The 26,876-nt window shown below is 40.4% G+C and overlaps 1 protein-coding gene across 3 annotated transcripts in view; it reads left to right on the top strand.

The window, feature by feature from the left end:
• The window catches only part of DIP2B (disco interacting protein 2 homolog B), a 195,593-nt gene that overhangs the window by 156,497 nt on the left and 12,220 nt on the right, over positions 1-26,876 (top strand). For all 3 annotated transcript variants that reach the window (XM_072972815.1, XM_031683009.2, XM_072972814.1), the window contains exons 20-32: positions 1,161-1,241; positions 3,410-3,537; positions 5,279-5,393; positions 8,567-8,768; positions 14,032-14,141; positions 14,313-14,393; positions 17,681-17,804; positions 19,141-19,262; positions 20,493-20,604; positions 22,672-22,781; positions 23,275-23,405; positions 24,989-25,157; positions 25,772-25,942. In XM_072972815.1, coding sequence (XP_072828916.1) covers positions 1,161-1,241; positions 3,410-3,537; positions 5,279-5,393; positions 8,567-8,768; positions 14,032-14,141; positions 14,313-14,393; positions 17,681-17,804; positions 19,141-19,262; positions 20,493-20,604; positions 22,672-22,781; positions 23,275-23,405; positions 24,989-25,157; positions 25,772-25,942 — 1,656 coding nt within the window. The remainder of the gene's footprint in view (positions 1-1,160; positions 1,242-3,409; positions 3,538-5,278; positions 5,394-8,566; positions 8,769-14,031; positions 14,142-14,312; positions 14,394-17,680; positions 17,805-19,140; positions 19,263-20,492; positions 20,605-22,671; positions 22,782-23,274; positions 23,406-24,988; positions 25,158-25,771; positions 25,943-26,876) is intronic.

Genomic DNA, 26,876 nt, shown 5'->3' with positions numbered 1-26,876 from the left:
TTCATTCTGTTTCATACAGTTTTCTTGAGGATTAACTGGACAATATTTACACCTCTGTGTGGCACATGATCAGTATTTAATAAATGTTACCTTTTCTTATAATTGTTCCCTATATAAAAACAGAAATCTTAAAAATTAAAGGAAAACTGCAATCAAATAGAAAAAAATAGACAGGAGACATGGATTAGACTATTCACAAAAGAAATACAAATGGCCAGGAAACAAAGGAAAAGAGACTCATCCATATTAGTAATAAAGAAATACAATTAAAATAATAGCAGGGTACCTTTTTTTTGTCTACCAGATTGGCAAAGTTTAGAAAAATTGATAACATATAATACTAGCCAGAGTCTAGGAAAAATATTCTAATACAGCATTGCTGGAGTGTAAATTGCTATAATAATTTCGTACAACAGCCTGTTAAAATGGAAAAGACTCATGCCTTTTGTACAAATGCACAGAAATATGTACAATAGTATTCAGTAAAACACTGTTTGTAATAGTGAAAAATTAGAATGACCTATCTAGCCAGAAAGACTGGTTACATTCTAATAGTACTAACTCTGATGGTTTCCTGAGTACTGATCCGGTCCAGGCCGTGAGTTTATGTCTGCAAATCTGTTTATATTCTTTTAAGCAAAATGAGAGGCACTGGGAGTTCCAATTTATGACCAAAGAAACATGTTTAGAGAAGTCCAGGAAACCTGCCCAAGGTCCATATTACTAGTGAGTGGCGGAGCCAGAAACTGAACATACATCTTATTCCAAGGGCTGTGTTACACCATCCCCCATGTGATGATTTATTATAGGACGCCTGTACAAAGGGAGCTAGATTGACGTTACCAGCTTATAATAAAGGTATCCAAAATACATACATTATGTGAAATACATATATTATGTATATATAATACAGAATATGTGAAAAAAGCAAGTTGCAAAACAGTGTGTGTAATATGATCCTTTTTTTAAAAAAAATTCTTATGTTAATACATGAATCTAAAAAAGTCCGGAGAGATAAACAGCAAGTTATACTTGTTATCTCCTAAGTGGGTGGGATTGCTGGATTCATCATTTATATAATTTTAATTTTCAACAAGCATGTATTTAAAAGTTTTTTTTAAAAAGCTAAGATTTTTACTTTCTTCCTTCTGTCTTTTAAGGTGATTCCAGTGAATTCTGCAGGCTCCCCTGTTGGGGATGTCCCATTCATCCGGTCAGGATTGCTGGGCTTTGTAGGGCCGGTAAGTGATGGTTTCATGTTTGTTTTGGTGCATCTGTTCCAATTATTTGCACTTTAGCTCACAGAACAAATTCTTATTGGTCCAAGAGTGTTACACGGCCACTTAACTTATGTTTAGAGCAGTTCCTGTAAAAGTGTCGTAAAGTTAGTTAATGTTTATTATTTCCGTTACCCAAATTCATTTTATCCCTTCAGATTAAGATATTATTTTTTATTTTCAAAACTCTTTTCATTTATTCTTGCTACCTTGCTTTGATTTGATTAAAATGTTTCAAATAAGTTAGAAGAGTTAGAAATAAGTTACTTTCAGTGGCAAAGGGAAACCATAATAAATAACACAAAAAGCGTTCATACAGATTATTAGTACTACACCATGTGTAACAGAAAATTCTTTGAATGAAAACAATTTGGTTTTCATCATATGGTATTTACAGGCACTAGGTTTACAGAGACAATTAGAATGCAAAACCTGTTGTCAGAGAGTTCACAGTTAGTTTCATGAGCCAATAAGGAAGGCAGAGAGCCAGAGCATGAAGGGCTTTGCATGACATAATGGGAGGTTTGGATTTTGTTTTGTAACTAATAGGCATTCATTATCATAGTTGAGCCCACACACCTCCATCCATGTCTAATTACCTTCTTACTCTCTCTTTCTTCTCTTAACAGTTCAAGTTATATAAGAAAAGATCTGATTTTATTTTATTTCTTCCCCACCATTTATGGCTGGTTGTGGGAGTGACAGCATTCCCCTAAGAGAATTGCTCTCCTAGAAAGAGACAGCTACAGCTACTGTCTTGACTTCTTCACTCAACACTGAGAAATTCTCAAAGCCCCAGCTCCATTCCACTATTGAGCTCCACAATGTAGCTTTAGCCATCACATCTGCATTCCAGGAAGCAGGATAGAGGACAGGGCACAGCCCTTAACATTATTCTCTTGAGGGTGGAGAGTATAGCTCAGTGGTAGAGTGCATGCTTAGCATGCACGAGGCCCTGGGTTCAATCCCCAGTACCTCCGTTAAAGAATAAATAAATAAAAATATATAAACCTAATTACCTACCCCCAAAATTAAAAATACATAAATAAACTTAAAAAAAAATGTCCTCTTAAGGAAGATTCCCTGGAGCTGCTGAGCAACCCTTCTGCTTATATCTCGGTCTCCTGAACTAGTCACGTGGCTACACATAGCTGCAAGGGAGACTGAAATGCAGTCTTTATTTTGGTCAGTCTTGCCCAGCTAGAAATTCTGTTACTATGAAAGAAATGCAGGGACATTGAGGGACTAGCAGTGACTGTCTTGTTGTCTTTATTTACTTCCACCATAGCACTTTCCAGACTGTTGGAAATGGCTGGTTCTCTTCTGTCTTCTGGGATGACAGTAGCTCCCCGAGACTAGAGGTTATGTCTTGCTTACATAGCCCAGTCGTTGTATGGCACTCCATTGTGCTTAGTAAATCTGTGAGTGACATTCAAACGGAGATGACTACTGGATAACTGAATATATGCAAATGGTCCAAGAAATTTAGGAATTCTGTAACAAATGGGAAAAGTTAATTTATTGCAAATGAGTCTGGGAGAATTATTGATAATAATTATATGAAATAATAAATAATAGAATTATTTATACAGTGATGCTTTTAGGGCATTGACAGCAGACTTTCCTGTAGCTCAGTTATTTTATTAAAAAGAAGAGGCCTCTATAATGTTCCTTAGATCTTTCTTCATTAACTTTAATCTTTCCAGATGGAAACATTACCCTTATATATCTGAGATATTCATCCCTACATTAAAACTGTTTTAATCTTTTCCTGATTCCAGTGTTAAATGACCTACCAGTTTTCTGCATCCATCCTATAAATAACTATAGAAGATGAACTAATACATAATCGTGGCTGGGAAGATAAACTGGGCTCACGTGGCATCCTAGCTGCTTTCTTATAAAATTCCTCCCTAAGAATGAATATGAATGGATTCCCTTCTTAAGAACTTGTTAAGGCCCCGTTAACTGAGAGATGTCACTGATTTCTGAGATGTTGAAATGTCAAACACTTAGAATCTATAAAATGTGGTTTTGTTTTCTTTCTTATTTTTTGATGACATTTATTTCAAGGCTAGAAGTAAAATGTCTTTTTTACTATTTAAATTATGTAAATCATTGTTACCTTGCAGGGCAGCTTGGTGTTTGTGGTTGGAAAAATGGATGGGTTACTGATGGTTAGCGGTCGAAGACATAATGCTGATGACATTGTTGCTACTGGATTGGCTGTTGAATCGATAAAGACTGTGTACAGAGGAAGGTGAGTAGTATGAAGTTCAAATATTCGCACTTGCAGTGGAATCTGAAGATACCGTTATTGGGTGATTTGTTTTCTGTAGATTCTCTTTCCAAGTGATTAGGTTGTTTTGGTTAAGCATAGCAAACCTGGGCTTTGAAGATTTATCATAAAATGTCTGGTTCTTTGGCTGTAATTGAGAGGAATAAGATAATATCCTGTACTTCAGTTTTTAGTTACTGTTTGTTGAATCCGAAGGACTAAGGAGATTCTAAAGCCTTGACTCTCCTACATCCCTTCAATACAGAAGTAGTCCCAGTAAGTCTAACTGGGATAGATGCTACTCTGTAGGAGTTTTGCATGTAAGAGTTGTTTCTCTTACTTGACTCTTAACTAAATTATTATACCATTTTAATGCAGAGATTGACATAGTACATAAGCATAAATTTCAAATTCCATGAATGAAGTCAGTTAAATACCCTTTTTTCTTTGCTTATTAATTCAAGAAAAGATATTTGATATATATTTGAGTCATTGATGTTAGTAGTTTACATTCATGGATATATATCTTTAAAGCAATCTTGGTGTCCCTTAGTTTTGGAAGAAATAAGAAAAATTAATGAAACTGGTTAGAGAACCAGTTCCTGAAATGTGTGGTTTTTTATAATGGTGTGACTTCCTAAGAGATGTAAACTCTACAGAGTGCAGTTATATCCCCAGCACTCAGCACAGCCCCTGGAACACAGTAGGTATTCAGTTAATATATGTGGATGGAAGGCAGGAAGGGAGGGAGATGGCCCGGCTTGCTGGCACACTCAGCTCTCCATTGACTTCCCATTATTTCATACATTCATTCAGCAAATATTTATTGGGTGCCAACTGCTTGCCACTGTTCTAGATGCTCAGGGGTGGCAGTGAACAAAACAGGCCAGGTGTCTGCCCTGGGGAAGCCCACATTCTCACTGGGGGAACAGAAGGTAACCACGTAGGGAACTAGGTAACAGGTGAGCTGGTGAGGAGCGCCATGCAGGCATGACACACAGGGTGGGGGGGGTGCCTGCGGGTCTGTGTGGGGTGGTCTGGGAATGCCTCACCAGTAAGGGGACGTTCGAGCGGAGACCTCACTCAGAACATCCCCCGCCCCTGGCCGACCAGGTCCGCGGTGAGCACCCGGGCCGGGTCTGACCTCTCCCCACCACTCTCTGCTTCACCACTCTGCTCCAGGCACACTGGCCTTCTTGCTGTTCCTCAAACCTGCCAAGCTCGTTCCTACCTCAGAACCTTTTCGCTTTCCGTTCCTTCTGCCCGGAAACCTCTTCCTCCAGATCTTCGCGCGGCTCGCGTCCTCACCTCATTCAGGTCTCTGCTCCAGTGTCCGCTCCTCAGGGAGGCGCTCCCCAGCCACCCCGCCTTCATAGCACGCCCCCCGCACACCGCTGCGCGCCCCCCCGCCTTGGTTTCCCCTAGTGTATATTACCACATGACATTATTTTACATTTATTTGTTTGTTCTGTCTCTGACACGCAAGCTCCACGAAGACAGGGACTGTCTTATTTATTGCTACGTCCCAACATTCACTACAGTGGTGCTTAATACGTGTTTTTTGAGTCCTCATTTTGATGGTAATGATTGTGACATTTTCTTTTCTAAACTACTCATTCCTGGGCAGTGTGGTGGGGATGTCTCCTCTCTGTAATTCCAACTGAGCAAAGCAAATAGGACTGGTTGTGAAGGGAGTCTGATGTGTTTGATCTGTCTCTCTTAGAATTGCTGTGTTTTCTGTGTCTGTATTTTATGATGAGCGCATCGTGGTGGTTGCGGAACAAAGACCCGACGCTTCTGAGGAAGATAGTTTCCAGTGGATGAGCCGTGTGCTGCAGGTGAGCACACCTGGGGTCTTTGTCAGGGAAGTCGGCGTTGTCATCAGAGGTGGCAGCAGCCAATATTTATTGGCTGGCACCCAATAAATATTTGCTGAATTTTTCTTCAATGGACCACTTATACCACCTTATTTTTTTCCTTCCAGTCACTACTCACATATTCTGGGTACTGTTAGCAAAATCAGATAACTAATACCAGGCCTCCTGGTGGCCTACATGGTATTTTTCTGGTCAGGTTGCCAAAAACAGTTGAATTGACTTGGCGCAGCAAGTTCTTTCATTTTTTTGTGCCTGAGCATTTACTGCTTATGAACATTTCAACTGTCCAAATGTGGAACACACCTTTGACAGTAATCAGTCCCCACGTCAACAGCTGCAGTCTTATTACATGCTTTAAGTGGTGCCTAAAGTGCGAAGGATCCAGGAAAGCATAAGACCTTGCTCTTACTTGGCGGGAGCTTTGCTGTGGAGTTAGAGATCTAGGTGAAATAAACCACTAGTGGAGGAGGAAGATTTCGGCTAAGTGTAAGGGGTATATTTCTAGAGAGAGCAGGCTAAAATGATGAAAAGAGCCTGGTGTTCGTTTAGAATCATACCATGAACCCCAGCTCCACTCCCTACCACATAAGTACTTTAGGCAAGTTACTTAACATCACTGAGTGTAGTTCCTAACCTGTAAAGTGGGGATAAAATTATCTATATTACAGAGCTGTTGAAAGAATTAATTGATGGTAATTAGATAATGAATTGAAATATTTAGTGCCTGCATTCAGTAAAAGATGATGGTGATTATGTTTAACATAAAGTAGAATAATCATATGCCTAATCTCCAGTGAGGAGTTTATAGAGAGGCCCATCTATCTTAAGTAACATTCCCTTCCACTCTGTCCCCTCACTCTTCTGTATTTTTCTAACTAGTATTTATCAGCATATGTGTTTATATTTATTGTTTTCTGCATCCACTGTAATATAAGCCTCATGAAGGCCAAGACTTTGTCTCTCTTGTTCCCTGCTCAGCCCCCAGAATCAGATAGCATCAGGCCAGCACACCATCAGAGTAGGCTCAGTAAATATTTGTTGGATAAATAAATGGTCCAAAGAAAGCATGGACTATCCTTGCCATAGCAACTTCTGTGCATTGAGAGTGTTCCCAGCGTCAGTGACTTGTCTGCTTGGTGCTCATATATAACTTGTCTGCTTGGGGCATTTGGATTTCTTTACTGCCAGCCAGTAGTAATGTTGTGGAAACGGTGCAAGCATGAGGTGAGCGATAGCACTAGGTGACTTTTAAGATCTCTTCCTATCTGCAAGGTCTGTGATTCTCAGTTATCAGCTGGTATAGCACAAGCTGTTGGTAGTGGAAAATCAGAGAAAAGAAAAAAATCTACTGAAGGTGAACTAGATAGAAGAAACTACGAAGAAGGGGGGATTGGGTGATCTCGGAAAGATGACTAAGAATCATACCTGCAAAGAGAATGTTTATTCACATTTTCAAACAAACTGCTTATTTCATCCAGAAAGAACTTTGAGGAGTTGTGGTAGGATCTTGTGGTGAATTATGCATTTTTTTCCTGTTACAGAAAGCAAATTCCCCAAGATATTTGTTATTTTTCCCTGGGAACCAACTATAGGAATTAAATACAGTGCTAACTCCCTAACCCAAATCCCTGTTAAAGTCATTTGGGGTGATTTGGGCGTGAAATAAGAGGGCATTGTTTCCTCTGTAGCTTCTCAGCTCGGGGCATTGGATGCCTAGGAGAACAGTAAGAACACCATCTGCTCTGGTAGTTTGGAGCCCAGAGATTGTTTCATTCCAGGTCTGTGTCTGATAGGAACTAAACCCCTAACTCAGCACCTTCTAAGGAAGTTGGTCAGTAGGCGACTTACCAGATGTGTTTTCAGTGGGGAGCCCATGCTACTCGTAGTGCATTTGCTGACTTCTTGTATTTTCTAAGTTACCAGAGACTTAGGGACTCTTCCAGACTTCCCGTTTCCCGGCTGTTTCTGCTGGTCAGTAGGAGAGTCTGAGGAATGTGCTTTTCAAGTTTATTCCTTTGCCTTTTTAAGTCATTTTAATAAAAGGCCTTGTCCATCTTTTGTGACTCCTGGTCCATTCTTCTCAGGTTGTTATCTCCTTTTCGGTAAGACTTGTGGGTAATACAAAAGAACCCACATAACTGCTGTATTTGGAACTGGTATTGGTAGTTGGTCAGTTGGTTTCAAAAGGTGGTGGAAGCAGAAAACCATAAAAATGAGAAATTCTTCAAGTATTAAATTTTAATGCAAAGCGTATAAATTTGCCTTCACTTAATATAGAGTAGTGTGAGTGTGAGTACACCAATTTGAGTTCCAGGTCAACTTTCTTCTGTAAACTCATCCAGACTCATTGTCTTTGGTTTCTGGTTTCATTTCCTTTAAGCTGGACTAGAACGTGAGTATTAGAAACTGGAATACGTAATCCTTACTACCTTTTAGAATTAACTTGCCCGTTCTTACCAACAGTAGTTTTTAGGAGCTCACCTCTAACGAGTCTTTCCAGAGCTTAGCTCTTTCTCTTGTTTTGCATATTTTATCAGTTGACATAATAGTTAATTAAATAATAGGAGCACAATAACAAGAATAGCTGGTGGAAAGATGTGGACGCAGGCACAGCGGACGCTCAGGGAGTGCGCAGGGGGGCGGCTGGGAGCAGGGGTGCCCCGGGAGCTGGTGGCCTCCAGGGCTCAGTGTGCGGTGGGCCTCACCTGGATGTTTTGCAGAGGAGATTCCTGGTAACCTGGAGAACCGCTTAAACAAGGGCTTACTTACAGAGCTCCTGTGTGTTTATAATAAAAAGACGGCCTCTGTTTAATTGAGCCATGTTGGAAAGCTAAAATATTAAAAGAACTAAAACAAATTTCTAGGTTTTTGGACATTATCACTCAAGAGAGAACATATTGAGGCTTGTGAACCAGTATCCGCCTCTGTCCATTTAGATGGTATCTCACCCCTGTGCCATCTCTGGAAGGACTAGGTACCTTTAGATGTGAGATCTTAGTACTCTACCGGAGTCTAGACCTAGAATGGATAAAGAAAAAGCCTAGAATAGAATAATGGATTACGTTAGACGGATGCCAAATGTTATAAAATTAATCTCACTGAATGTTTTATTTCTATATTTTGTATTTTTCTAGGCAATCGATAGCATTCATCAAGTGGGGGTTTATTGTCTTGCTCTGGTGCCTGCCAATACATTGCCCAAAACTCCATTGGGAGGGATCCATATATCTCAGACAAAACAGCTGTTTCTGGAGGGATCACTACATCCTTGCAATATCCTCATGTGCCCACATACATGCGTGACCAATCTGCCAAAACCCCGGCAAAAGCAACCAGGTAAGGTGCTGGCTTTGAAGTTGTGACATTAAAATTGTAACTTTAAGAAACTGGTTTCTTTCAGCCTGATTCTTTCTCTAGAGTTAGACTTTACAAAGATTAATGAGTAACATGGGAATAGTATCAGCTGACGAAAAGCAGAGAAGATTGAGATTTTGCAAAATAGCTTCTCCAGGTTTACTGTTGGCTCCCCCTTCTGAGTAATTCTCAGTAGGGTGCCTGTAGAAAAAAAAAACAAATACTCAATTTCACCTTTTTGCCTCATTTCTGAACAGACCTAGGTTATAAGGCTGAGTAGGACACGAAAGGCAGGAGTAATTGATGGTCAGTCATGTTAAAATGTCTGTTCAATCCAACATGAAATCATTAAGTTTTATTGATGCTTTTTCCATTTTAATTGAGAAGTTAATGAGAGCCTCCTACTTTCTTGTTTGCCTGGAAACACACAAAAGCCAAAATGTGGTCTTTACATATCATGCAGCTACCACATACACACACACTCACACACACATACACATATACACACACACCCATACCCACACCCACACATACATACGCACACACATACACACACTCTCACACATACACACACACATACACATACTCTCACACATACACACACTCACACACACACATACACACTTTGTACATTAGCCTCCAAATGTGTTAGGAAAAGAAGATAAAAGTGGGAAGATTAGGAAGGCAAAAGGAAGTGTGGCATTAATTATGTTTCTGTAAGACCGCTTTTGCTGAAAGGTAAATATGATGTATAATAAAATATAAGGTAAGCCTCTGACTCTGGGATATTTTTATTAGGATATTAAAATGTTAATATACTCAACTTTGTAGTAATTCAGTGGTCTGGTGGCTGAAGATCGTATCACAGTTGTTTATCTAGATGTTGTTTTCAACTCACCAACCTCATCTTAGTAACAGTGTGTATAGAGCTAAAAGTATATGTGATATTTATCAGTTTCTGCTTGTGGAAATAAGAGTTTATGGAGACTAATATTCTAAAGGGGCAGTTAGAATTAAATTTGTACATTACTAATCAAGAAATATTTAAAAAGAAGTATCTTCATATTACCTCCCTAAGTATCTGACAGATAAGTAAAACATACAAATCTTTCTCCATCTCAAATTCTGTTATACTGAAGTCATATATTTATTTCTCATAAAAATAAAATCCTATTTTAAATAACATTTAATCTAGGATCCCTTTAACAAAACTTCCGTGTCAGTAGATACTTAAAAGATGCTACTTAGAGATGTGGTAGATGCCTAAAACATTGCTTTTGTTAGCCAGGTTTCAGGCATTTTTACTAAATGATAAAACGTGTAAAAAAGACTTAGTCCTAAGCCCCCATCAGCATAGCATCCCCCTGTCTGATGAAAGCATTAGGTTTGGATTCTGTATTTTTGCTATCTGTTGTGATTGTCTGCTGAAATCTGAGTGGTATTCCTATGGTTCGAACCAAAGCAGTTTGAAAATCATGGCGTGGGTGGAGCAGACATGATGTGGGGATAGCATGAGAGGTTGGTGTTTAAAAAGAATACAGGAGCGTGGGGTTGGGTATACAGGAGGGAAGAAAGGAAAGCAGAGGAAAAGGAAGATAGAAAGTGTCAGGCAGCCCAGTGACAAAAATCTCACTGAGATGCCTGTTAAGCTATGTGTAAAGAATGGGGCTGTGTTAGGACTGATTTTGGCTGCAGGTTTCAGAAGAACATAACAGCTTGCTTAAACAAAAGACAGGTTGATTTCTTTCTAAGGTAGAAGAAATCTGGATCTAGAAGTCCAGGGCTAGGATGTGGTTCCAGCTTCCCACCTTTTTGCACTGGCATTGCTATCTGTTAACTATTGCTGTACAAATGCTGTATAACAAATAACCCTAAAACTGGGTGGTTTAAGATAAGAAGCACTTATTTTTCACTCGTGGAGTGTAGATCTGCTGAGCATGGTGGGATCAGCTGGCCTTGGCGTGGCTCCAGGCTGTAGGTTGGGTTCAGAACTGTTCCATGTGTCGCCTCATCATGGCACCAGCAGCTACCTGGGCCATATTTTCCTCAAGGCAGATGGCAAAAGCAAGAAGGCAAGCCAAGCCATACAAGCATATTTAAAGCTTCTGTTTGTTTCATGTTTCCTAACGTTCCATTGTCCAAAATAAGTCAGACCGTGCCCAGAGTCAGTGGAGTAGAGAGGGATATACTCCTCTCATGTAATCAGAGCAAAGAAGATTTGTAAGAAAGTAAAACCATCTGCCACAGCCAGCCTTAACATACTGCCTCAGAGCCCCTGACCTCCAGCCATCAATTCTGCATTCCAGTTAGCAGGTGGGCGAAAAAGACAGGGAAGGGAGTACCCTACCTCTTTAAACATATTTTCTAGAAATTGCACTATCACTTCCTTTTACCTATTGTTCTCCCATACTAACGAATATAGTCTTTATTCTAGGCATTTGTCTAGCTGAAAAATGGGGGTTGTGTTTTTAAGGAAAAGAAGAATACATAACTGGGCTGATGACTAGTTTTTGCCACTAGAAATTTGCAGAATTTTGTGGGGAAAATAAGACATATTTACAGGTACTGCAGTGTCTGCAGTTAGCCTCCTAGATGTTATTGCTTTCCATAATCTTTCATTTCCTTTGACCCATAGATTCAAGAAATGCACACAGAAGGATCTCACGAAATTACTGCTGAATTATTTTTATCCTTTTAAATTAGTCTGAAAAATTCACTTTTTAAAATATCATGCCTTTATTAACTTTACAGTGTGAGTCCAGGATTGGACAATGTACACAGTCACATACACTCTGGGTCCCTGCCTTAGTAAAAAGGCTGTCTCCAACATGATATACATGTGACTGATTATCTAGTCTCTTGGGAAAGAATTTTGCCTATCATACTTAAAATTTCAATGGACAGACACATTGTAGATGAAAACCGTTCAGCGTAGTGTTGGAGTACTTTGCCCTTTAGGGTTTTGTTTGTTTTATTTAAATTTTTCATTTTGAAATCATTTCACTTACAGAAAAGTTGCCAAATAGTGAAAGAATTCCCTTATATTCTTTACCCCGCTTCTCTAAATACTTTAAAGTGATTCTGTGATTTAGTGTTTTTGTTCCACCCATTTCAGTACATTCATGATCAACAGATTTTGGCAATAAGCATTGGTTAATAACAATCTAAGCATGACATCAGCATTATTCGAAACTCAGCTGGCATTAAGTTTTGATATGTTTTAGCCATCTTCTTAGTTTGATACACTGGAGTTTTCATCTTTAAGTGACCATCAAGAAAGGCATACAGTGTTAAGTCACCCTATAATCTTTCCAGTAAATTCCTTCTAAACTTAAGTTAGCCTTAATGGATTTCTGCTGCTTGCATCAAACTATCCTATCTAATAAGCCAGCATTTCCTGCTGTCTTTCTAGGTGTTGTTTGGTTTTGGTACTGATCAGACATAGTTCATTAAGAAAAATGAACTAAACTTGGAAGTCAGGCAAAGGTAGGGCAGCATGTTCTCTTAGAGACATAGTAGATTAGAACATTGTTTGACAGGCCCACCCAAAGATTATTTAATTGTCTATGTATAAGGAATGTGCCATTGATTGACTTAACACTTACTATAAATTAAGGCCTATATTCTGTGAAGTTACACATTAACTTCTAGACTTTTGTCTGGCAGAGATGCACATCATTATTTTCTGATAGAAAACATAACTCAGAGGTAAGGATTTCATTGTCCTGTAGAACATTAACTAGTTTTATATCTCATCTTTCAATCTGACATCCACATTCTTTTTTCCATTGCCTATGCAACCCTTGTTCTAACAATCATCTTCTGAATCAACTTTCCATCCTGCTGATTACTGCATTAATGAGAAGAAATGGTCTTCATATGTTTGTATGAAAATCATATTTTCAACTTTTTGGTAGTTATACTTTGACATGCCACATGCACACACAAAATTATTTGAGAATAATGATAGCTCCAGTTGAGCTGAATGATCATTTGTGAACACAAGGCAGAAGTCAGAATGTTGATATAAAACAAAATATGAAAGGATTTCATTTTGCTTAGAGAAAAAATTATTTTCCTCTTCTCCCTTAAGATTAAAAAAATAGATTTCTTAGACCAAAAGATATATAGTTCTAGAAAGCTGATTCACTCAAAAATATGAACTCAGAGAATACTGTCTCTTAAAATCTAAGATAAATTTTCACTGAAGATCTGGTCATTCAGAGTTATGTTAACTATCTTCAAGTCCACGCTGTTTCACCCAGTTCTTTGGGTGAAACTAAATCTAGGCAGAGAAGCGTAAGAATATTAAATAGACTGTGAAACCACCCAAAGCAGCTGAAAACTAACTGTAAGTTACATGAAACTGATTTAAAAAGTAGGTAATTTCCGCAGGAATATCTGACTTTAGTCTTCACTGCATTATTGAAACATCAACATAGAAATAAAAGCAAGGAGTGAGAACGACCAAATCCCATAACATTTGTAACATAGGACCAATGTGACGTTTTTGAAAACCACTAGACAGCTCCCTAAAGGAAGGGGAGTGTGTGTATGTGTATGTGTGTGTTTCATAGTGGTAAAAGTTGGGAAAGAATAATGGGTAGGAAAGGAAATAAGGATACCACTGTTCTGAGTGTTACTGTATGCCCTTCTCTAGCAGAAGTCTTCAAAAGACTTTTTGAAGAGTCCAGGCCAGTTGTCTCATAGAATGTCCCACAATCTGGATTTCATTACACATTAAAATAAAGCCCTTCTGATATTCCTGATGAACTCATGCTGAGCCCTCATAGATGGAAGGTTTCTTTTCAGACCAGATATTCATTATTGTTAAACCTGCTATTAGGGTTTTATCCATGATTGGGGCAGATGAAATTGTTTATCAGTAGGAACCCCGTGCAACCAACTGCCACCTCCTCAGAGTGGAAACTTCCCTATACCCAGTCCTGCTACCCCCTGCCTCAAAACCTCATCTCTCCTGTGGTCCTATTTTCCTTCTCTCTGTCACTTCCTGCTACCTGACATAATTTATTTGAGTATGTGTTTATTTGTTGCCTTCCCCTGCCAGAATGCAAGCTCTGTGTCTTGTTTGCTACTGTGCCCCAGTGCCTGGAAGGATGCTCAGTCAGTATTGTTGAATTAATGTTTGAACCTGCTTTAGTCAGTCTGGAAATGCTTGAGGGGAGAGGACGTATGTAGCTTGAATCACCATCTCCAGAGAGTTGATTTTGGCTTTTACTTACAGGTGTAGGCCCTGCTTCTGTGATGGTTGGGAACCTGGTTGCAGGAAAACGCATTGCACAAGCTGCAGGAAGGGATCTTGGGCAAATTGAAGAAAATGATTTAGTGAGGAAGGTAAGTGTTCCAGAAGTGTTGATTTTTATAAGCAAGTCAAGGACAGAACCTACACTTCAGATAACAGATGGGAGAGATGCACTGTCTAGCTTTTTAAAAGTTGCTAATCCTGATTCTTTTTTTTTCTTTTTTTCTTTTTTTTTTGCTTTTGCTTTTGCTTTATGATCTCAGCACCAATTTCTGGCAGAGATTTTACAGTGGCGAGCCCAGGCAACTCCTGACCATGTACTCTTCATGCTGTTAAATGCCAAGGTATTAAAAATTCAATTCTATATCTAATCAGCTGGATATTGTGAGTTTCTTAGGCACTCTTGATTTCTTTCTTTCATCAGAAAATTTCTGTTGTCAATTCTGAGGAAGGATTTATTGCTTTCTCCTTGTTTTGAATTATGAGGATAAATTATACAATCACTTCAAGGTTGAAATGAAACCTGGAGTGTTATTCAATAATGTCTCTTCTTTTGTTACAATCAAGTCATCTTTATTCAGTTCCGATAGGAATAGTAGGGACGGTATATAATTACATAGATCTCCAGAAGTACAGAATGCATTGTCATGTAATTTTTTTACCCAATGTGACTTTTAATTCTTTTATTTCCACTAGAAATAAAATGACTTTAGATCAACATTTTAAAAACCAGAGTTATTTTTAGTACATACTTAAATGATACATAAATGATTTATTGCTAACGTAAAAAGCAAATTATTCAATAGTCCATTTAACTACTGCTTCCTAATGGATGGTGCACCAGAATATTGTATTTTTTAAGTTATGCATTCTGTGGGAGTCTTTTGAGATTTGTTTGTTTTAGTGGCTGAGTCAGAAGCTACAAGTACTATAACCATAGCATAGAACAGTATTTCTCACCAGCAGGGGAAGACTAGAGGGCCTGTCAGAATCTCTTAGGGGCTTACCCAAATTGCCCTCTTCTGCCCCAGCCCCCTAGGTTCTGAAATTGATACACACACTCACACAACTTTGAGAATTTATGCAGTGATAGAACTTGAGGCAAAAATGCTGTGCATCTTAGTGATAAGTCTTTAAAAATCTTAAGAACCATTGCTCTATGGGAGAAAACTTTAGGACCTCCTTCTTCGACCTCTACATGAAATGGGCTTCTCTTTGAGCCCGTGGATTGACTTGGGTCCTTCCATTTTAGTCAGAAGATGTCAGTCCAATTTGTTCCCCACTCTACTCCCAAGCTTGGCTGCAGTTAAAGTTATGGCCCATAAAGTCAAACTCCAAATTATTTGATAATGAACATAAGCTTAAATTTGCTTCTTGGTTACAGAAATAATATATATATATAGATGACTAAAAGACATGTAGTCTATTTATTTTTCTGCATATTCTAACATTTTACCCTGGATTAGCCCAGATCACCAGAAAGCTTAGGAACCATATGGCATTGCTCCCTCATGCCCAGAAACGGTCCTTGCTAAGTTGAGTTTGCTGCCATACCATGGACCAAAAAGAAGGCTATGGTAAGAAATGGCCTTATGAATTTAACCCTGATTTTAGCCAAAGGAATATTATTCATTTCAGTTTTATAAGCTTAATGTCCAGTAGTAGATAAATTGACTGACTAAATTATGGCACGTAAACATGATGAAATACTATGCAGTCATTCAAAACAATGTTATAGAAGAATAGTTGATGACCCAGAAAATATTCATAGTGTGGAAGTGGGAAGAATAGGACATAAAACTTTAATAATAATTGAGTAGTTACTGAAGACCCTGTTCTGGGTGCTTTATATTTCACAGTTCATTTTAAGGTTGAGGAAATGGAGGCACAGAGACATAAAATCACATACCTGAGGTCACAGGGCCTCAAGTGGTAGGACTAGGAAATTAGCCCCTTCATTTGAACCCAGACTGGCTTCAAGCCCACATTCTTAGCCAGTGCACTACCAAGCCTCTGGTATAGTATACCTTTTTTTTAATTTTAATATTGTGTGTGAATTTATATGTAATATGTAGGTTTTTTCATTTTTTAAAAGCCAGGAAAATATACACCCAGATGTTTAATAGTGTTTGTGTCTTACTTGTAGCTTCCCATCCATATTTTCCATATTTTCTGTATTGAGCATGTACTGCTTTATATTAATAAAATTTTAAAGTTATTTTTAACAGCTCAGTAAACTTGCTTTTATGGTGAGTTTTTTTGAGTTACAAAGTTACAGTAATTAAGATAGTGTGGTACTGGCATGATAGACAAATAACAATTTGGTTTTATCTGGTCAAGTTGAAAGTAGGCATACCCCATGACCCAGCAGTTCCACTTCTAGGTCTACACCTGACCAAAACGCGTACGTTTGTGCACCAGGATACATGTATGGGAATGGATTGTCCATCAGCAGTAGAATGGATGAATAAATTGTCATGTTCATATAATTAAATCCTATTCAGCAATAAAATCTAATAAGCTATATATACCTAGGCGCTACAGCATAGATGACTCTTAACAGAATGTTGAGAGAAAAGCAAAGCTCAAAAACACATATGTATGAGGCAGGGTGGGAATAGAGTGGTGGTAGAGCACATGCTTAGTAGCGTGCCAAGGTCCTGGGTTCAATCCCCGGTACCTCCATTAAAAATAAGTAAATAAACCTAATTACACCCCCCCAAAAAAAACAAAACAAAACAAATTTTAAAAAGCAAAAATACATGTGTACGGTGCAATTCTTTGAACATCAAATATTTCATTGGTGGTAAAAATATAAAGAAAAAAGAATCAGCCATCAGTATTAAGAAGTCACGGTAGTGGTTCCCTTTGGAGGGAAGGTGAGGGCTGGCGGGAGCCCCTGCTGGGGTGCTTTTGTGCTGCTGGCAGTGGTCTTTTTCTTGTCCCGCTGGTTCTTACACAGCTGCTTGTTTTATAATTTTTATAATCAAGCTGCACATTTGTATCTCATGCATTTTCTCATTTGTGTGTTATACTTACAAAAGAACAGGGGCTCAAAAAGCCCAGCTTAGTGAAACTTGAATTAACAATAAGGATACTTATGAAGACCCGAAGGAGAAATTATTCTCAGGACCCTGAATAGTTGGCCATCTTCTAATCTGTTAATCTTTTATTGTCAGCTAATGGGCTCTGTTTCCTTGTTACTGTTTTTGTTTACATCTTTGCTGCTCCGAGCCAAACTTGTGTTTTATACACAGCAAATGTACTTGACCACAGACCAGCGTCCTGACCTCCCTCCTGCCCTCATCCTGCTTTTATTTCTTTATTTTCCCTCTGCTCTTATTTCTTCATGTAAATAAAAAATTCCTATGTATTCTTAAGGCTACCTTAAATAAGACTGTAAATACCTATGTTTGATTTAAGTTAATGTTGCTGTTCCCTAAGTACCTTCAAACCTTGAAAAAGAAAATACCACACACATCTTTTGGTGCTTGGGAGTTCTCACTGAATTTGATAACTTGCAAAAGATAATCTACCAAGCACAAGCTTTTCATACAATGTCAAATTGGCTGCATTTGTTACTGTTTTACTTCCTTACTGAACTTCGACTTGCTTCTACTTCTATTTCAAGGGAACTACAGTGTGCACAGCCAGCTGCCTTCAGCTTCATAAGCGAGCAGAGAGGATTGCGGCAGTTCTTGGTGATAAGGGACATCTGAATGCAGGAGACAATGTGGTGTTGCTCTATCCACCTGGTACGTGTTGAATCGGTAGACTAGACAAGCTCATTACTAGACTCCAAATTTTAGGAGGACAGGAGCTCAGGGCCGCCATACGCGACCATGTGGGCTGTGCATGTCCCAATTCTGAATACCATGCACATAGGCTCATCGGGGGGTGGACCATCCTCCCCCCTCCCCAACTTTCGCCCCCCACCCCCAGAGTTGTGCAGTGCCAGGGCTCTGCTGCCACTGAGTCTGTGGTTTACTCTTGTATTTCCACTGTTTAGCTCAGTGCCTGGCGTGATGGTAAACACTGAATGAATGAATGAAGATTTCTTGACTTTTGGAAACACTCAAAAGAGACAGTTATTTCTAGGAATGTTCGGGAATGGGACCATTTCCCAAAGCATGTCGTCCGTGAACTCTGACTTCACATTCTCCACATTATAACTGGTGCTTAGTGTCCCATGATTATGACTGCATTCATCTTCCATGTTCTAGTTTAATTTAGCAACCTTCTCCTTACAGCAAGAGGGACTCAGAATTACTGAATGACAGTTTGGTGTAAATATTCAAAATTTTAGGTGAAATGTTTGAGTTGTACCTTTCTTTATTTTTCTACCACCTAACACATTCATGCATCCAGCCTTCTGTGGTCTTTTATCCCCTTAACCTCATTTTACTCTGCGATTCTTACTGTGCTATTTTATTTACATTGATACTAAGATTTTGTAGGCGGTGCTCTGGTACAGGAAACCCTCCAGCTTTATTCCTGGGGGGTTGTCTTCCACCTGCCCGTTGCCCACCTGGTGATGGAGCAGAGCACCTCCCGAGGAGGCCCCTCTCCAGGTCCTGACAGTGGACCTGTCAACCGACCCTTTTTCTCCCTAAAACTTGCACCCACTGGAGTGCAAGTGACATCTTAGGCGACTCACTGCTCTTCACATAGCAACCTTCACCTTCTGAACATTTAAAGAAAGCTCACGTGTTCCTCATCTCTCCTTCCCCTAGTCTCACATTTCCCAAAGGAAGCAGCCCTAATTTGTGCAGTTGTTTCTCCTATGTAATATCAAATAATGATGTCCAGGTACCTTCCTTGGGTATCTTTCAGGAGTTGTCTTTACTTCTGATTTCCTTTCTTGTTATTTACTCTTGGCTTCTCTCTGTGTTTTTGTTTTGTTTTGTTTTAAGCGGTTTTATATGCTTCCTTCTTTACTTTCAATTTCTTAATTTAAAAAATTTCTTTTGGTAATGTCTCTGTTAAATTATGGCCTGATCCATCTGGTACATGATTTAATAAAGTGGTTTTGGAAAATCTACCTTTTGGTTTCTCAGTGACGCAAGGCCGCTAAGTGGCTGTGTCTTGCAGGCATCGAGTTAATCGCTGCGTTCTATGGCTGCCTGTACGCGGGGTGCATACCTGTGACCGTCCGGCCTCCTCACGCTCAGAACCTTACAGCCACATTGCCCACCGTCCGCATGATTGTTGATGTAAGTACCGGCTGTATCTTGCCTTGTCCTCATCTCGTAAAATCCACAGTCAGACAACTAAAGATCTTTACCAGTTTTGTAGTTTAGTTGAGTCAGGAAGTCAAATCTGTCTCCTGAAAACTACCTCCTTTTTTTTTCTTTTTTTTTTAAATCTGACCAAAATGACCAGCAATTTTCAGTGAAGGAATGTGGGAAAGCAGTTGTCGGTGAAATACGGGCTTATATTTTTATTGTGAACATTAAGAAACTGAAGCTGTCATTAGTAATTCCCCATAAAACCTGTTTTTTTTTTCCCTTCTTCTTAAAAAAATGTTTTAGTATTTTTTCTGCACAGTAAGCAAGGTGATTTTATATGCCAAACTGAATTCTCTCCAGCGTCAGGTCACTTTTATTTTGGTTCGTTTTAAAAATTCACTTGATGTAATATTAAAAGCTATCTGAATCTTGCTCTGGAGGTGATAGAAGTTTCTGCAGGATATGAGAATTGGAGAAAGTAAGATAAATCTGTACTGCATCACATCCTAATGTACTTTAGAGCAAAGGGTTGCAAAATTCCCATTTATGTAACATTTGTTTCTCTAAGAACTGGTGCTTTGTCAGCAGCTGGAGCCTGCAGTATAAAAGCCGGTTCACCACAGATGATTTTATTACAAAGTTCTATTCAGCAAAACACTCTTGTTGTATTCTGCACAGTAGGCCGGAGCAGCAGGGCAGGGAGCTTCCTTCCACTGATACAGTTTGTGAGGGAACTTTGTGTTTCCACGTGCAGGTGTGTGGAGAGCTTAGTTTCTGCGAGAGCACAGAGTCCCTCAAGTTCAACATATGTTCTATGTCCAGTGTGTTTCCCCATTCCCTGGACTGTTGCAAACACTAACTCCCTCAGAGATGATCCTCTGACACCTCTCATTCCGTGAGCACTACAAAATCCATGTTTTTATTTTATTACCATCTTCCTGAAATCAAGAGATTTGGTGATCCACACTGAGATTTTAACTGTGGAGTATTTGAGAATTGCTGTGGTAAACAATAAATAGTGTTGTGAACAAGTCCATCATTCTACTTCAGTGTCACATTTGCAGGACAAATGTGAGGGGAGACACTGACCTCCATTGTCCTGTGTGTGTTCTTTGAAAAGCTGGTACTGCCCTGTCCCAGGGTGATGTGCCGAGCCTGTGGTGCTATACTTGGGCTAAACGTCCTGGTGCTTATTTTTGTCCATTTGTTTTCTAGGTCAGCAAAGCAGCCTGCATTCTCACCACGCAGACCCTAATGAGGTTACTGAGGTCCCGAGAGGCGGCAGCAGCTGTGGATGTGAAAACCTGGCCAATGATCATTGACACAGGTGAAAGGGAGATCTCTCCAGAGCCACTGAGGGAGCAAGAACATTCACTCCCTGAGGCTTCCTTGATTCTCATGCCAGAGGTGTTTACACAGCTCTAATGTTGCAGCCACTCCATCTGCTAAGACAAAAGCAGAACTTAATATCTGCTCAGCTGGAGTTACCAGGACAGGATACTGCAACAACCAGACACAGAGAAGCAGATCACAATATGCTAGAACCCTTGAGACAGAAAGTGTCTTGCTGTTACTCTTGGCATCCCCAAACTGTGGTTAGGTTTTTATGCCAGAGCTGACCGTATACATGTGGAACCTTATAAAATATTGAGAAGCTCCGATCCTTGACTTCCAGATGTGGTAGAGACAGCACTGGACTAGCAGTCAGAAGACCTGGTTCTAATTCAAGTCTCAGTACTTACTTTCTGTATAACCTTGTCTGAGATTGCCCTTTCCTGAAACACTGCCTACCCTTGCCAGACGCACATATTTAAAGCAACATACTGTGAAAATACTTTGAAAACTATAAAGTGTATGAATTTTAGATGGTTTTCATTACTGCAGAAGAGGGAGAAGACACAGGGCTGTCTGGTAGAGGGAAGAGTGTGGGTTTTGGAGTCAGGCAGACAAGGTGTAAATCCTGGTCCTCTGTTACGTGTAACTGCTTCATGGGTTGTAAAGATTAAGTGACATAATGTAATACACCAGCACACAATCATAATAGTAACGTCCAGCTTTTTATTGAGCCCTTACCATGTGCCAGTCATCTAACGTGTATTACCTAATTTTGTCCTCATACCCACCCTATTAGATAGGTTCTAGCTTTATCCTCATTTTACAGATAAGAAAACTGAGGCTAAGGAGGCTAACTAAGTAGCAGAATTGAAATTCAAACCCAGTCAGTTTGGCTCCATTTGCAGCCTCTTAACCTTTAATTTCCTCCCTACCAGTTTTTAGTAAGTGTCACATGGTGTCCACCTCAGGAACATTTTTATGGATTTGAAAGCAGGGATGATGTCTATTTATGGTTATTGTGTGCCAGATGCCAAACTAGATTTTTTTACATTTGTGACTTAAGGACATAAGCAAAGTCCTTTATAACATATACCACAAATGGATTGTGTTGGTGTTAATGATGTAGAGAGGCCTTCTGTGGTTACTGGACTCAGTCACATTTCAAGAAGACCTGAAATCACAGACAACAGAAAGGGCTTTTTTAGGCATTTGAGTGGCCCTTCCTTACACAAAGGTGAGTTGAAGGTGATAGATAAGTCTTTGGTTTTACCAGAGACGAGCACCCAATGGTACAGAGGTTTGAAAGTCAATGTCAGAATTACTTCTTGATCTGGAAAGCCAAAGGAGCCATCGAGGAGGCATGGTTGGGGTTGGAGACATCCTTGATATCCTTGGATTTTGACGTACTTATAAAGCAAATTGGGTGGGAAGAGAGGCATCCTAAAAGAGCAAAGGAAAACAGTTCCCAGATTATCATCCTTAAAATCTGTCATGTTAACTTGGAGAAGAACTGTCCAACTTTTAAAGCAGTTCATAATTACAGTAACATGGACTACACTGTAAATAATGAACTTTAACTTGAAACCAGCATAACAACAAGTAAAGCTGCTTGAGTTGTTTTAAAGTGCTTTATGTGAATTAACGTCCTCATAATTCTGTAAGGGCAGGTGTTATTAGCATTTTAGAGATGAGGAAACAGACACAAAGATGTTAAATGACACCAAGGTGACATTGCTGATAAATAGCAGAGCTGGGATTTGAACACTTCAGCCTGTGTTTTCCACTGCTGTTATATTACCCCTCACTGATTTACTGTATTCCAGTAAATACACCTACCTGATGTAGCTTTCCTTGTTTACACTGTCTAGTGGTGCCCTCAGCCCTAGCCCACTTCTAGGAGTGACATGTGATCTGGTTGGTTAAATATGAGAAGCCTGAGCTTTAGCAAACCCCAGAAGCTAAATTTGGGCAAAGCAGAGTCACAGAAGACCGGTGGAAGAGCAATGAGTTTTGAGTTCCAGTGTGTCGGGTTGACATCGGGTTTTTCTTTTCCTTGCAGATGATTTACCCAGGAAAAAGTTACCTCAGCTGTATAAACCGCCCACTCCTGAGATGCTGGCATATCTTGATTTCAGTGTCTCCACAACTGGCATGCTTACGGGAGTGAAGGTAGAGTAGTCGGGGTATATTTACTCTCTCACTAGATGCTGGTAAAATGCCAGGTCTGCAAAAAATAGAGATGACCACTGCCCCAGGGACTTCAGATGTAGAGGCCAAGTGGTTATACCAGAGACCAGTAGGCGGAGGATCAAGGGCCTCTGCTATATTTAAATAAAAGCATTGGCTCTTCCGGAATAAGTTATCCCAAGGAATTTGTGTTATGCAGTGTTCTGAACCTAGCGTAGAAGCTAACAGACAGTAGGAGCTACAGTGAAAGCCAGTATGAAGTCAGAGATTCGTATTTCCTAAACCTCAATATTGACAAATAAACAAATATGTTACTTTCAGTTAGACTTAAGACTAGGCATTTTGAAGTAGTAAAAAATATGCATCACTGTGAGGAGTTTGGGGAAAACGAAGCTTCTCAGAACTAGCATTAGAGCTGTTTTTTTCTGCCTGTGGGATACCAGTTCCATCCTGTTCCATGTTCCTTACCTTCCAGATGTCCCACTCTGCAGTCAATGCTCTCTGCAGAGCCATCAAGCTCCAGTGTGAGTTGTATTCTTCTCGGCAGATCGCCATCTGCCTTGACCCTTACTGTGGACTTGGCTTTGCACTCTGGTGTCTCTGCAGGTAGGAATGGAAATGCAAAGAAACAGAATGCATGGGAATATCTTTGGGGCTATGACCATCTCATCCTTCCCTTTGCTCCCTTAATTTGGTAAAGTTTCAGTAAAATGCTGATGTTTCCAGAATTTGTGCACCTAATATATCTTTGATGTTCATTTGATTTGGTCTGTATCCGCTCTTTTCTGTTAGCTTTTTGCCTCATATAAAAGGGCAGTGATCTTACTACCTCTTCTTTGCTCCATCCTGTAATCCTCATTTTAGAAGCAGAGCCAAGCAGAAGGATGACACTTGGGTGAAATGTCATGCTGTCCCAGCCAGAATGCACTGCTAGGCTTGGCAGGAAGGAATGTAATGAGATGGGCGACAGCTTGTGGCTGGAAAGTAGCATGTGGGTCCTGGCTGGATTCTTTCCTGTGGGATAGCAGATCCCACCTCCTTCCATTGTCCTCCCTGGGGACCTCATCTCAGACCTGCATTGTTGCCTCCTTGGTGGGCATCTCTGTGAATGCTTCACAGATGCCTTCTGTCACCATCCTTCCTAAGATGGCATTGTCCACCTAGGGGCCCACGTTATCTTCACTCCGTGTCTTTTATGTCTCACGGGCCATTGAGTGTCATATCCTTGGGCTCAGTTGTTTCTAAACCTGTCTGTACATAAAAGTCACTTAGGGGTCTATTAGAAAAAATTAATGGGCCTTCCTTAGACTTACTAACCTAGATCTCCAGAAGTGAAGACCACAAGTCCAGTATTTTTTTTAAATACAGGATTCCTGGGCTCCCAGTGATTGTGATCTGTACTCAAGGTTCAGGAAGTTGAGGATTCATGGCTGGAGAGAGTACATATGATATGGGACTCTGCCATCCCTTCCATCTTGTCCTGGCTGGCCTGTCAGGGTTCAAGCCCTCATCCTCTTGCACCTGTGCTGTTGCAGCCTCTGCTGTCTCTCAGCCTTCAGTGACTCTTATCTCCAGTCCCTCCTCCTTGTAGCCAGCTTTGCCTCAACTTAAAGCTGTAGGTACTGTCTGCTGGGTAAATGCTAAAGTCCTTCATGTAATATAGTTCACAGTTTGGTACCGACCCTTCTGGCCTCACTTCTCCCCACTCCCCCAGGCATCCTGTGCTCTAGTATTTCACCCTGGAATACTGTTTCTGACAACATTAAACACACCATGTAATTTTATATCTCTGTCCCTTTGCATATGCTGTTCCTCTGCCCGGAGTGCCCTCACCACATCCTCACTTCCTCCGGCCACCATCAAATTCCTACTCGTTCAAGCCTCAGCTCAAGTGTTACCCACTCGGTGAAACACTCCCCCCTCTGTGTTCCCAGTTTGAACGACTTGCTCTTTATTCTGTGATCTTGATGTCCTTTATCTCCGTCTTAGTTGCTGCACCTTCTATAGCCTGCTTTATAGTTACTGTGTCTTGTGAGTTCAGTAGGAATGAGACTGATTCTTAGACCTTCCTATGTCATATGACCCGACAGTGTCCTTCACACTCAGTATTTGTTGAATGGATGGTGTTCTAGGAATCAAGGTACCTAGAATGAATTGATCATGTCAGCTCTTGTGTTTCTTCATTGCAGTGTCTATTCAGGCCACCAGTCCATCTTAATTCCTCCTATGGAGTTAGAAAACAACCTTTTCCTCTGGCTCGCCACCGTCAACCAGTACAAAATAAGAGATACTTTCTGCTCCTACTCAGTAATGGAGCTCTGCACCAAGGGGCTTGGAAACCAAGTGGAGGTGCTGAAGGTAAGAAGCAGCTGTATCAAGGAGCCAGTCCTGAGAGATTTTAAAGAAATGGTCCAGGCATGAGGACACCCTGGTAGGGCTGGCCAGACAGATCTGGCTGCTTTTTTCTAGCCAAAAAAGGTTTGTAAATCTCAGAAAGTTCCTCTCTTCCACTGTCTAATTTAGTGCACTTTCTCAGGGTTTAATCTGATTCTTATATTGTAGAGAAGAGGTGGGGCTGAATAGAAAAGCTTTTATGTAAAGATGAAAGGGAACTGTGACCTCCAGGAGGATTTTTCCCAGTAGAATTTGCATCCTCAGTATATTCGAGATTGGGAATTGCCCCAGAGATAAGGCAGCTCATTCATGTATGTATCCAGTGATCATATGTCTGACTGGCACCTGAGACTTCTAGATGGCAGAGGAAAGAAATCAAGAATGAGCAAATTGACCATGGGTAATGGTTTTGGTGAAATGCCTTGGTATTTTCTGAAAAGGTGTATCTTTTTTCTGGATATCTGTGGTGAGAACACAGAATTCCCTGGCGTTCCTTGAACAAAGGTAGAGAAGTAACCATGTTTATTCAGTGCTTTACGATCCTGCTAACCCCGGCTCCTGTGTGTGGTGTCTTACAGACCAGAGGAATCAACCTCTCCTGCATCCGGACGTGTGTGGTGGTGGCTGAGGAGCGGCCCCGCATTGCCCTCCAGCAGTCCTTCTCCAAGCTCTTTAAGGACATCGGTCTGTCCCCTCGGGCCGTCAGCACCACTTTTGGATCGAGAGTCAATGTAGCAATATGTTTGCAGGTGACTGTCATGAAAGCTTGCTTGCGGGGAGGGGCTCGGAGCACAGGCCTCCATTTACTTGCTGTGGGACTCGGGGCTTTTTATTTGGACTTTACTATGCCTTATTTTGCTCATCTGTAAAATGAAGATGATGGTATTATCCTTCACGAGTCGTTCTGTAGAACCACTGAGTTTCCAGGTGCCGGGTGCTTGGAGCCATGCCCGGCAGTTAAGCACTAATGTAAATGTTTACTCTCAGTGGCGGTGTTATGGTCCGTGACGATGAATCAAGAAGATTTCTGAGGCCTATTTGAATTTTATTTATGTTACCTTCTGTTTTCAGTCTCCTCCATCTTTTATACCTTTTTTTGCAAAGGAAGCACAAATAAGCCTGTATTCTTTTCTCCAGCCAGATGGCAACTTTGCTGTGTTATCTTGGTGGGTAAATAACAAAAAGGGGTTGAAACAGCAGGAAAGAACTGAGTCTGATTTTATGTAGCTTGGAGGCTAATTAGGCGAATGGAGGTATGGACAAGAGTGAGAGTCAAAGAAGGTGGTGTACAAGGGTGGGTACTCTCTGGTCCTCTGTGTCCATGGTTGAGTGACTTTTGAGCAGCATCGTGACACCTTAACCTTGGAGCCCCGTCATGGGCCCCTTGCTGTCAGCTTGGGCCAATGTTGGTTTTGAAAATCGCATGGATGCTGGTCTGTCTCATCCCTACTTTGAGCACAGGGATGAGGACCCTTCTCAGCCTGGTAACCTTTCAGTGCTGCCCCAGCCCCTGGCCTACTCTCCTGAGAAGAAGCGGGGAAGAGAGGGAAGAAGGACGAGGAGAAAGCCATGCCAGGCGTCTCTTCCAGGTTGACGGCAACCTTGCCTCTTCTGGTTGACAGGGGGAGCTTTCAAAATAGAGTTCAGATTTTTCATGTTTGGGGCTAAATTATCTATTTCTTG

This window comes from Vicugna pacos, chromosome 12 (genome assembly GCF_048564905.1).
Source record: "Vicugna pacos chromosome 12, VicPac4, whole genome shotgun sequence".
Lineage (NCBI taxonomy): Eukaryota > Metazoa > Chordata > Mammalia > Artiodactyla > Camelidae > Vicugna > Vicugna pacos.
The sequence above is the reverse complement of the archived record's forward strand: the minus strand, read 5'-3'. Positions and strand labels throughout refer to the sequence as shown.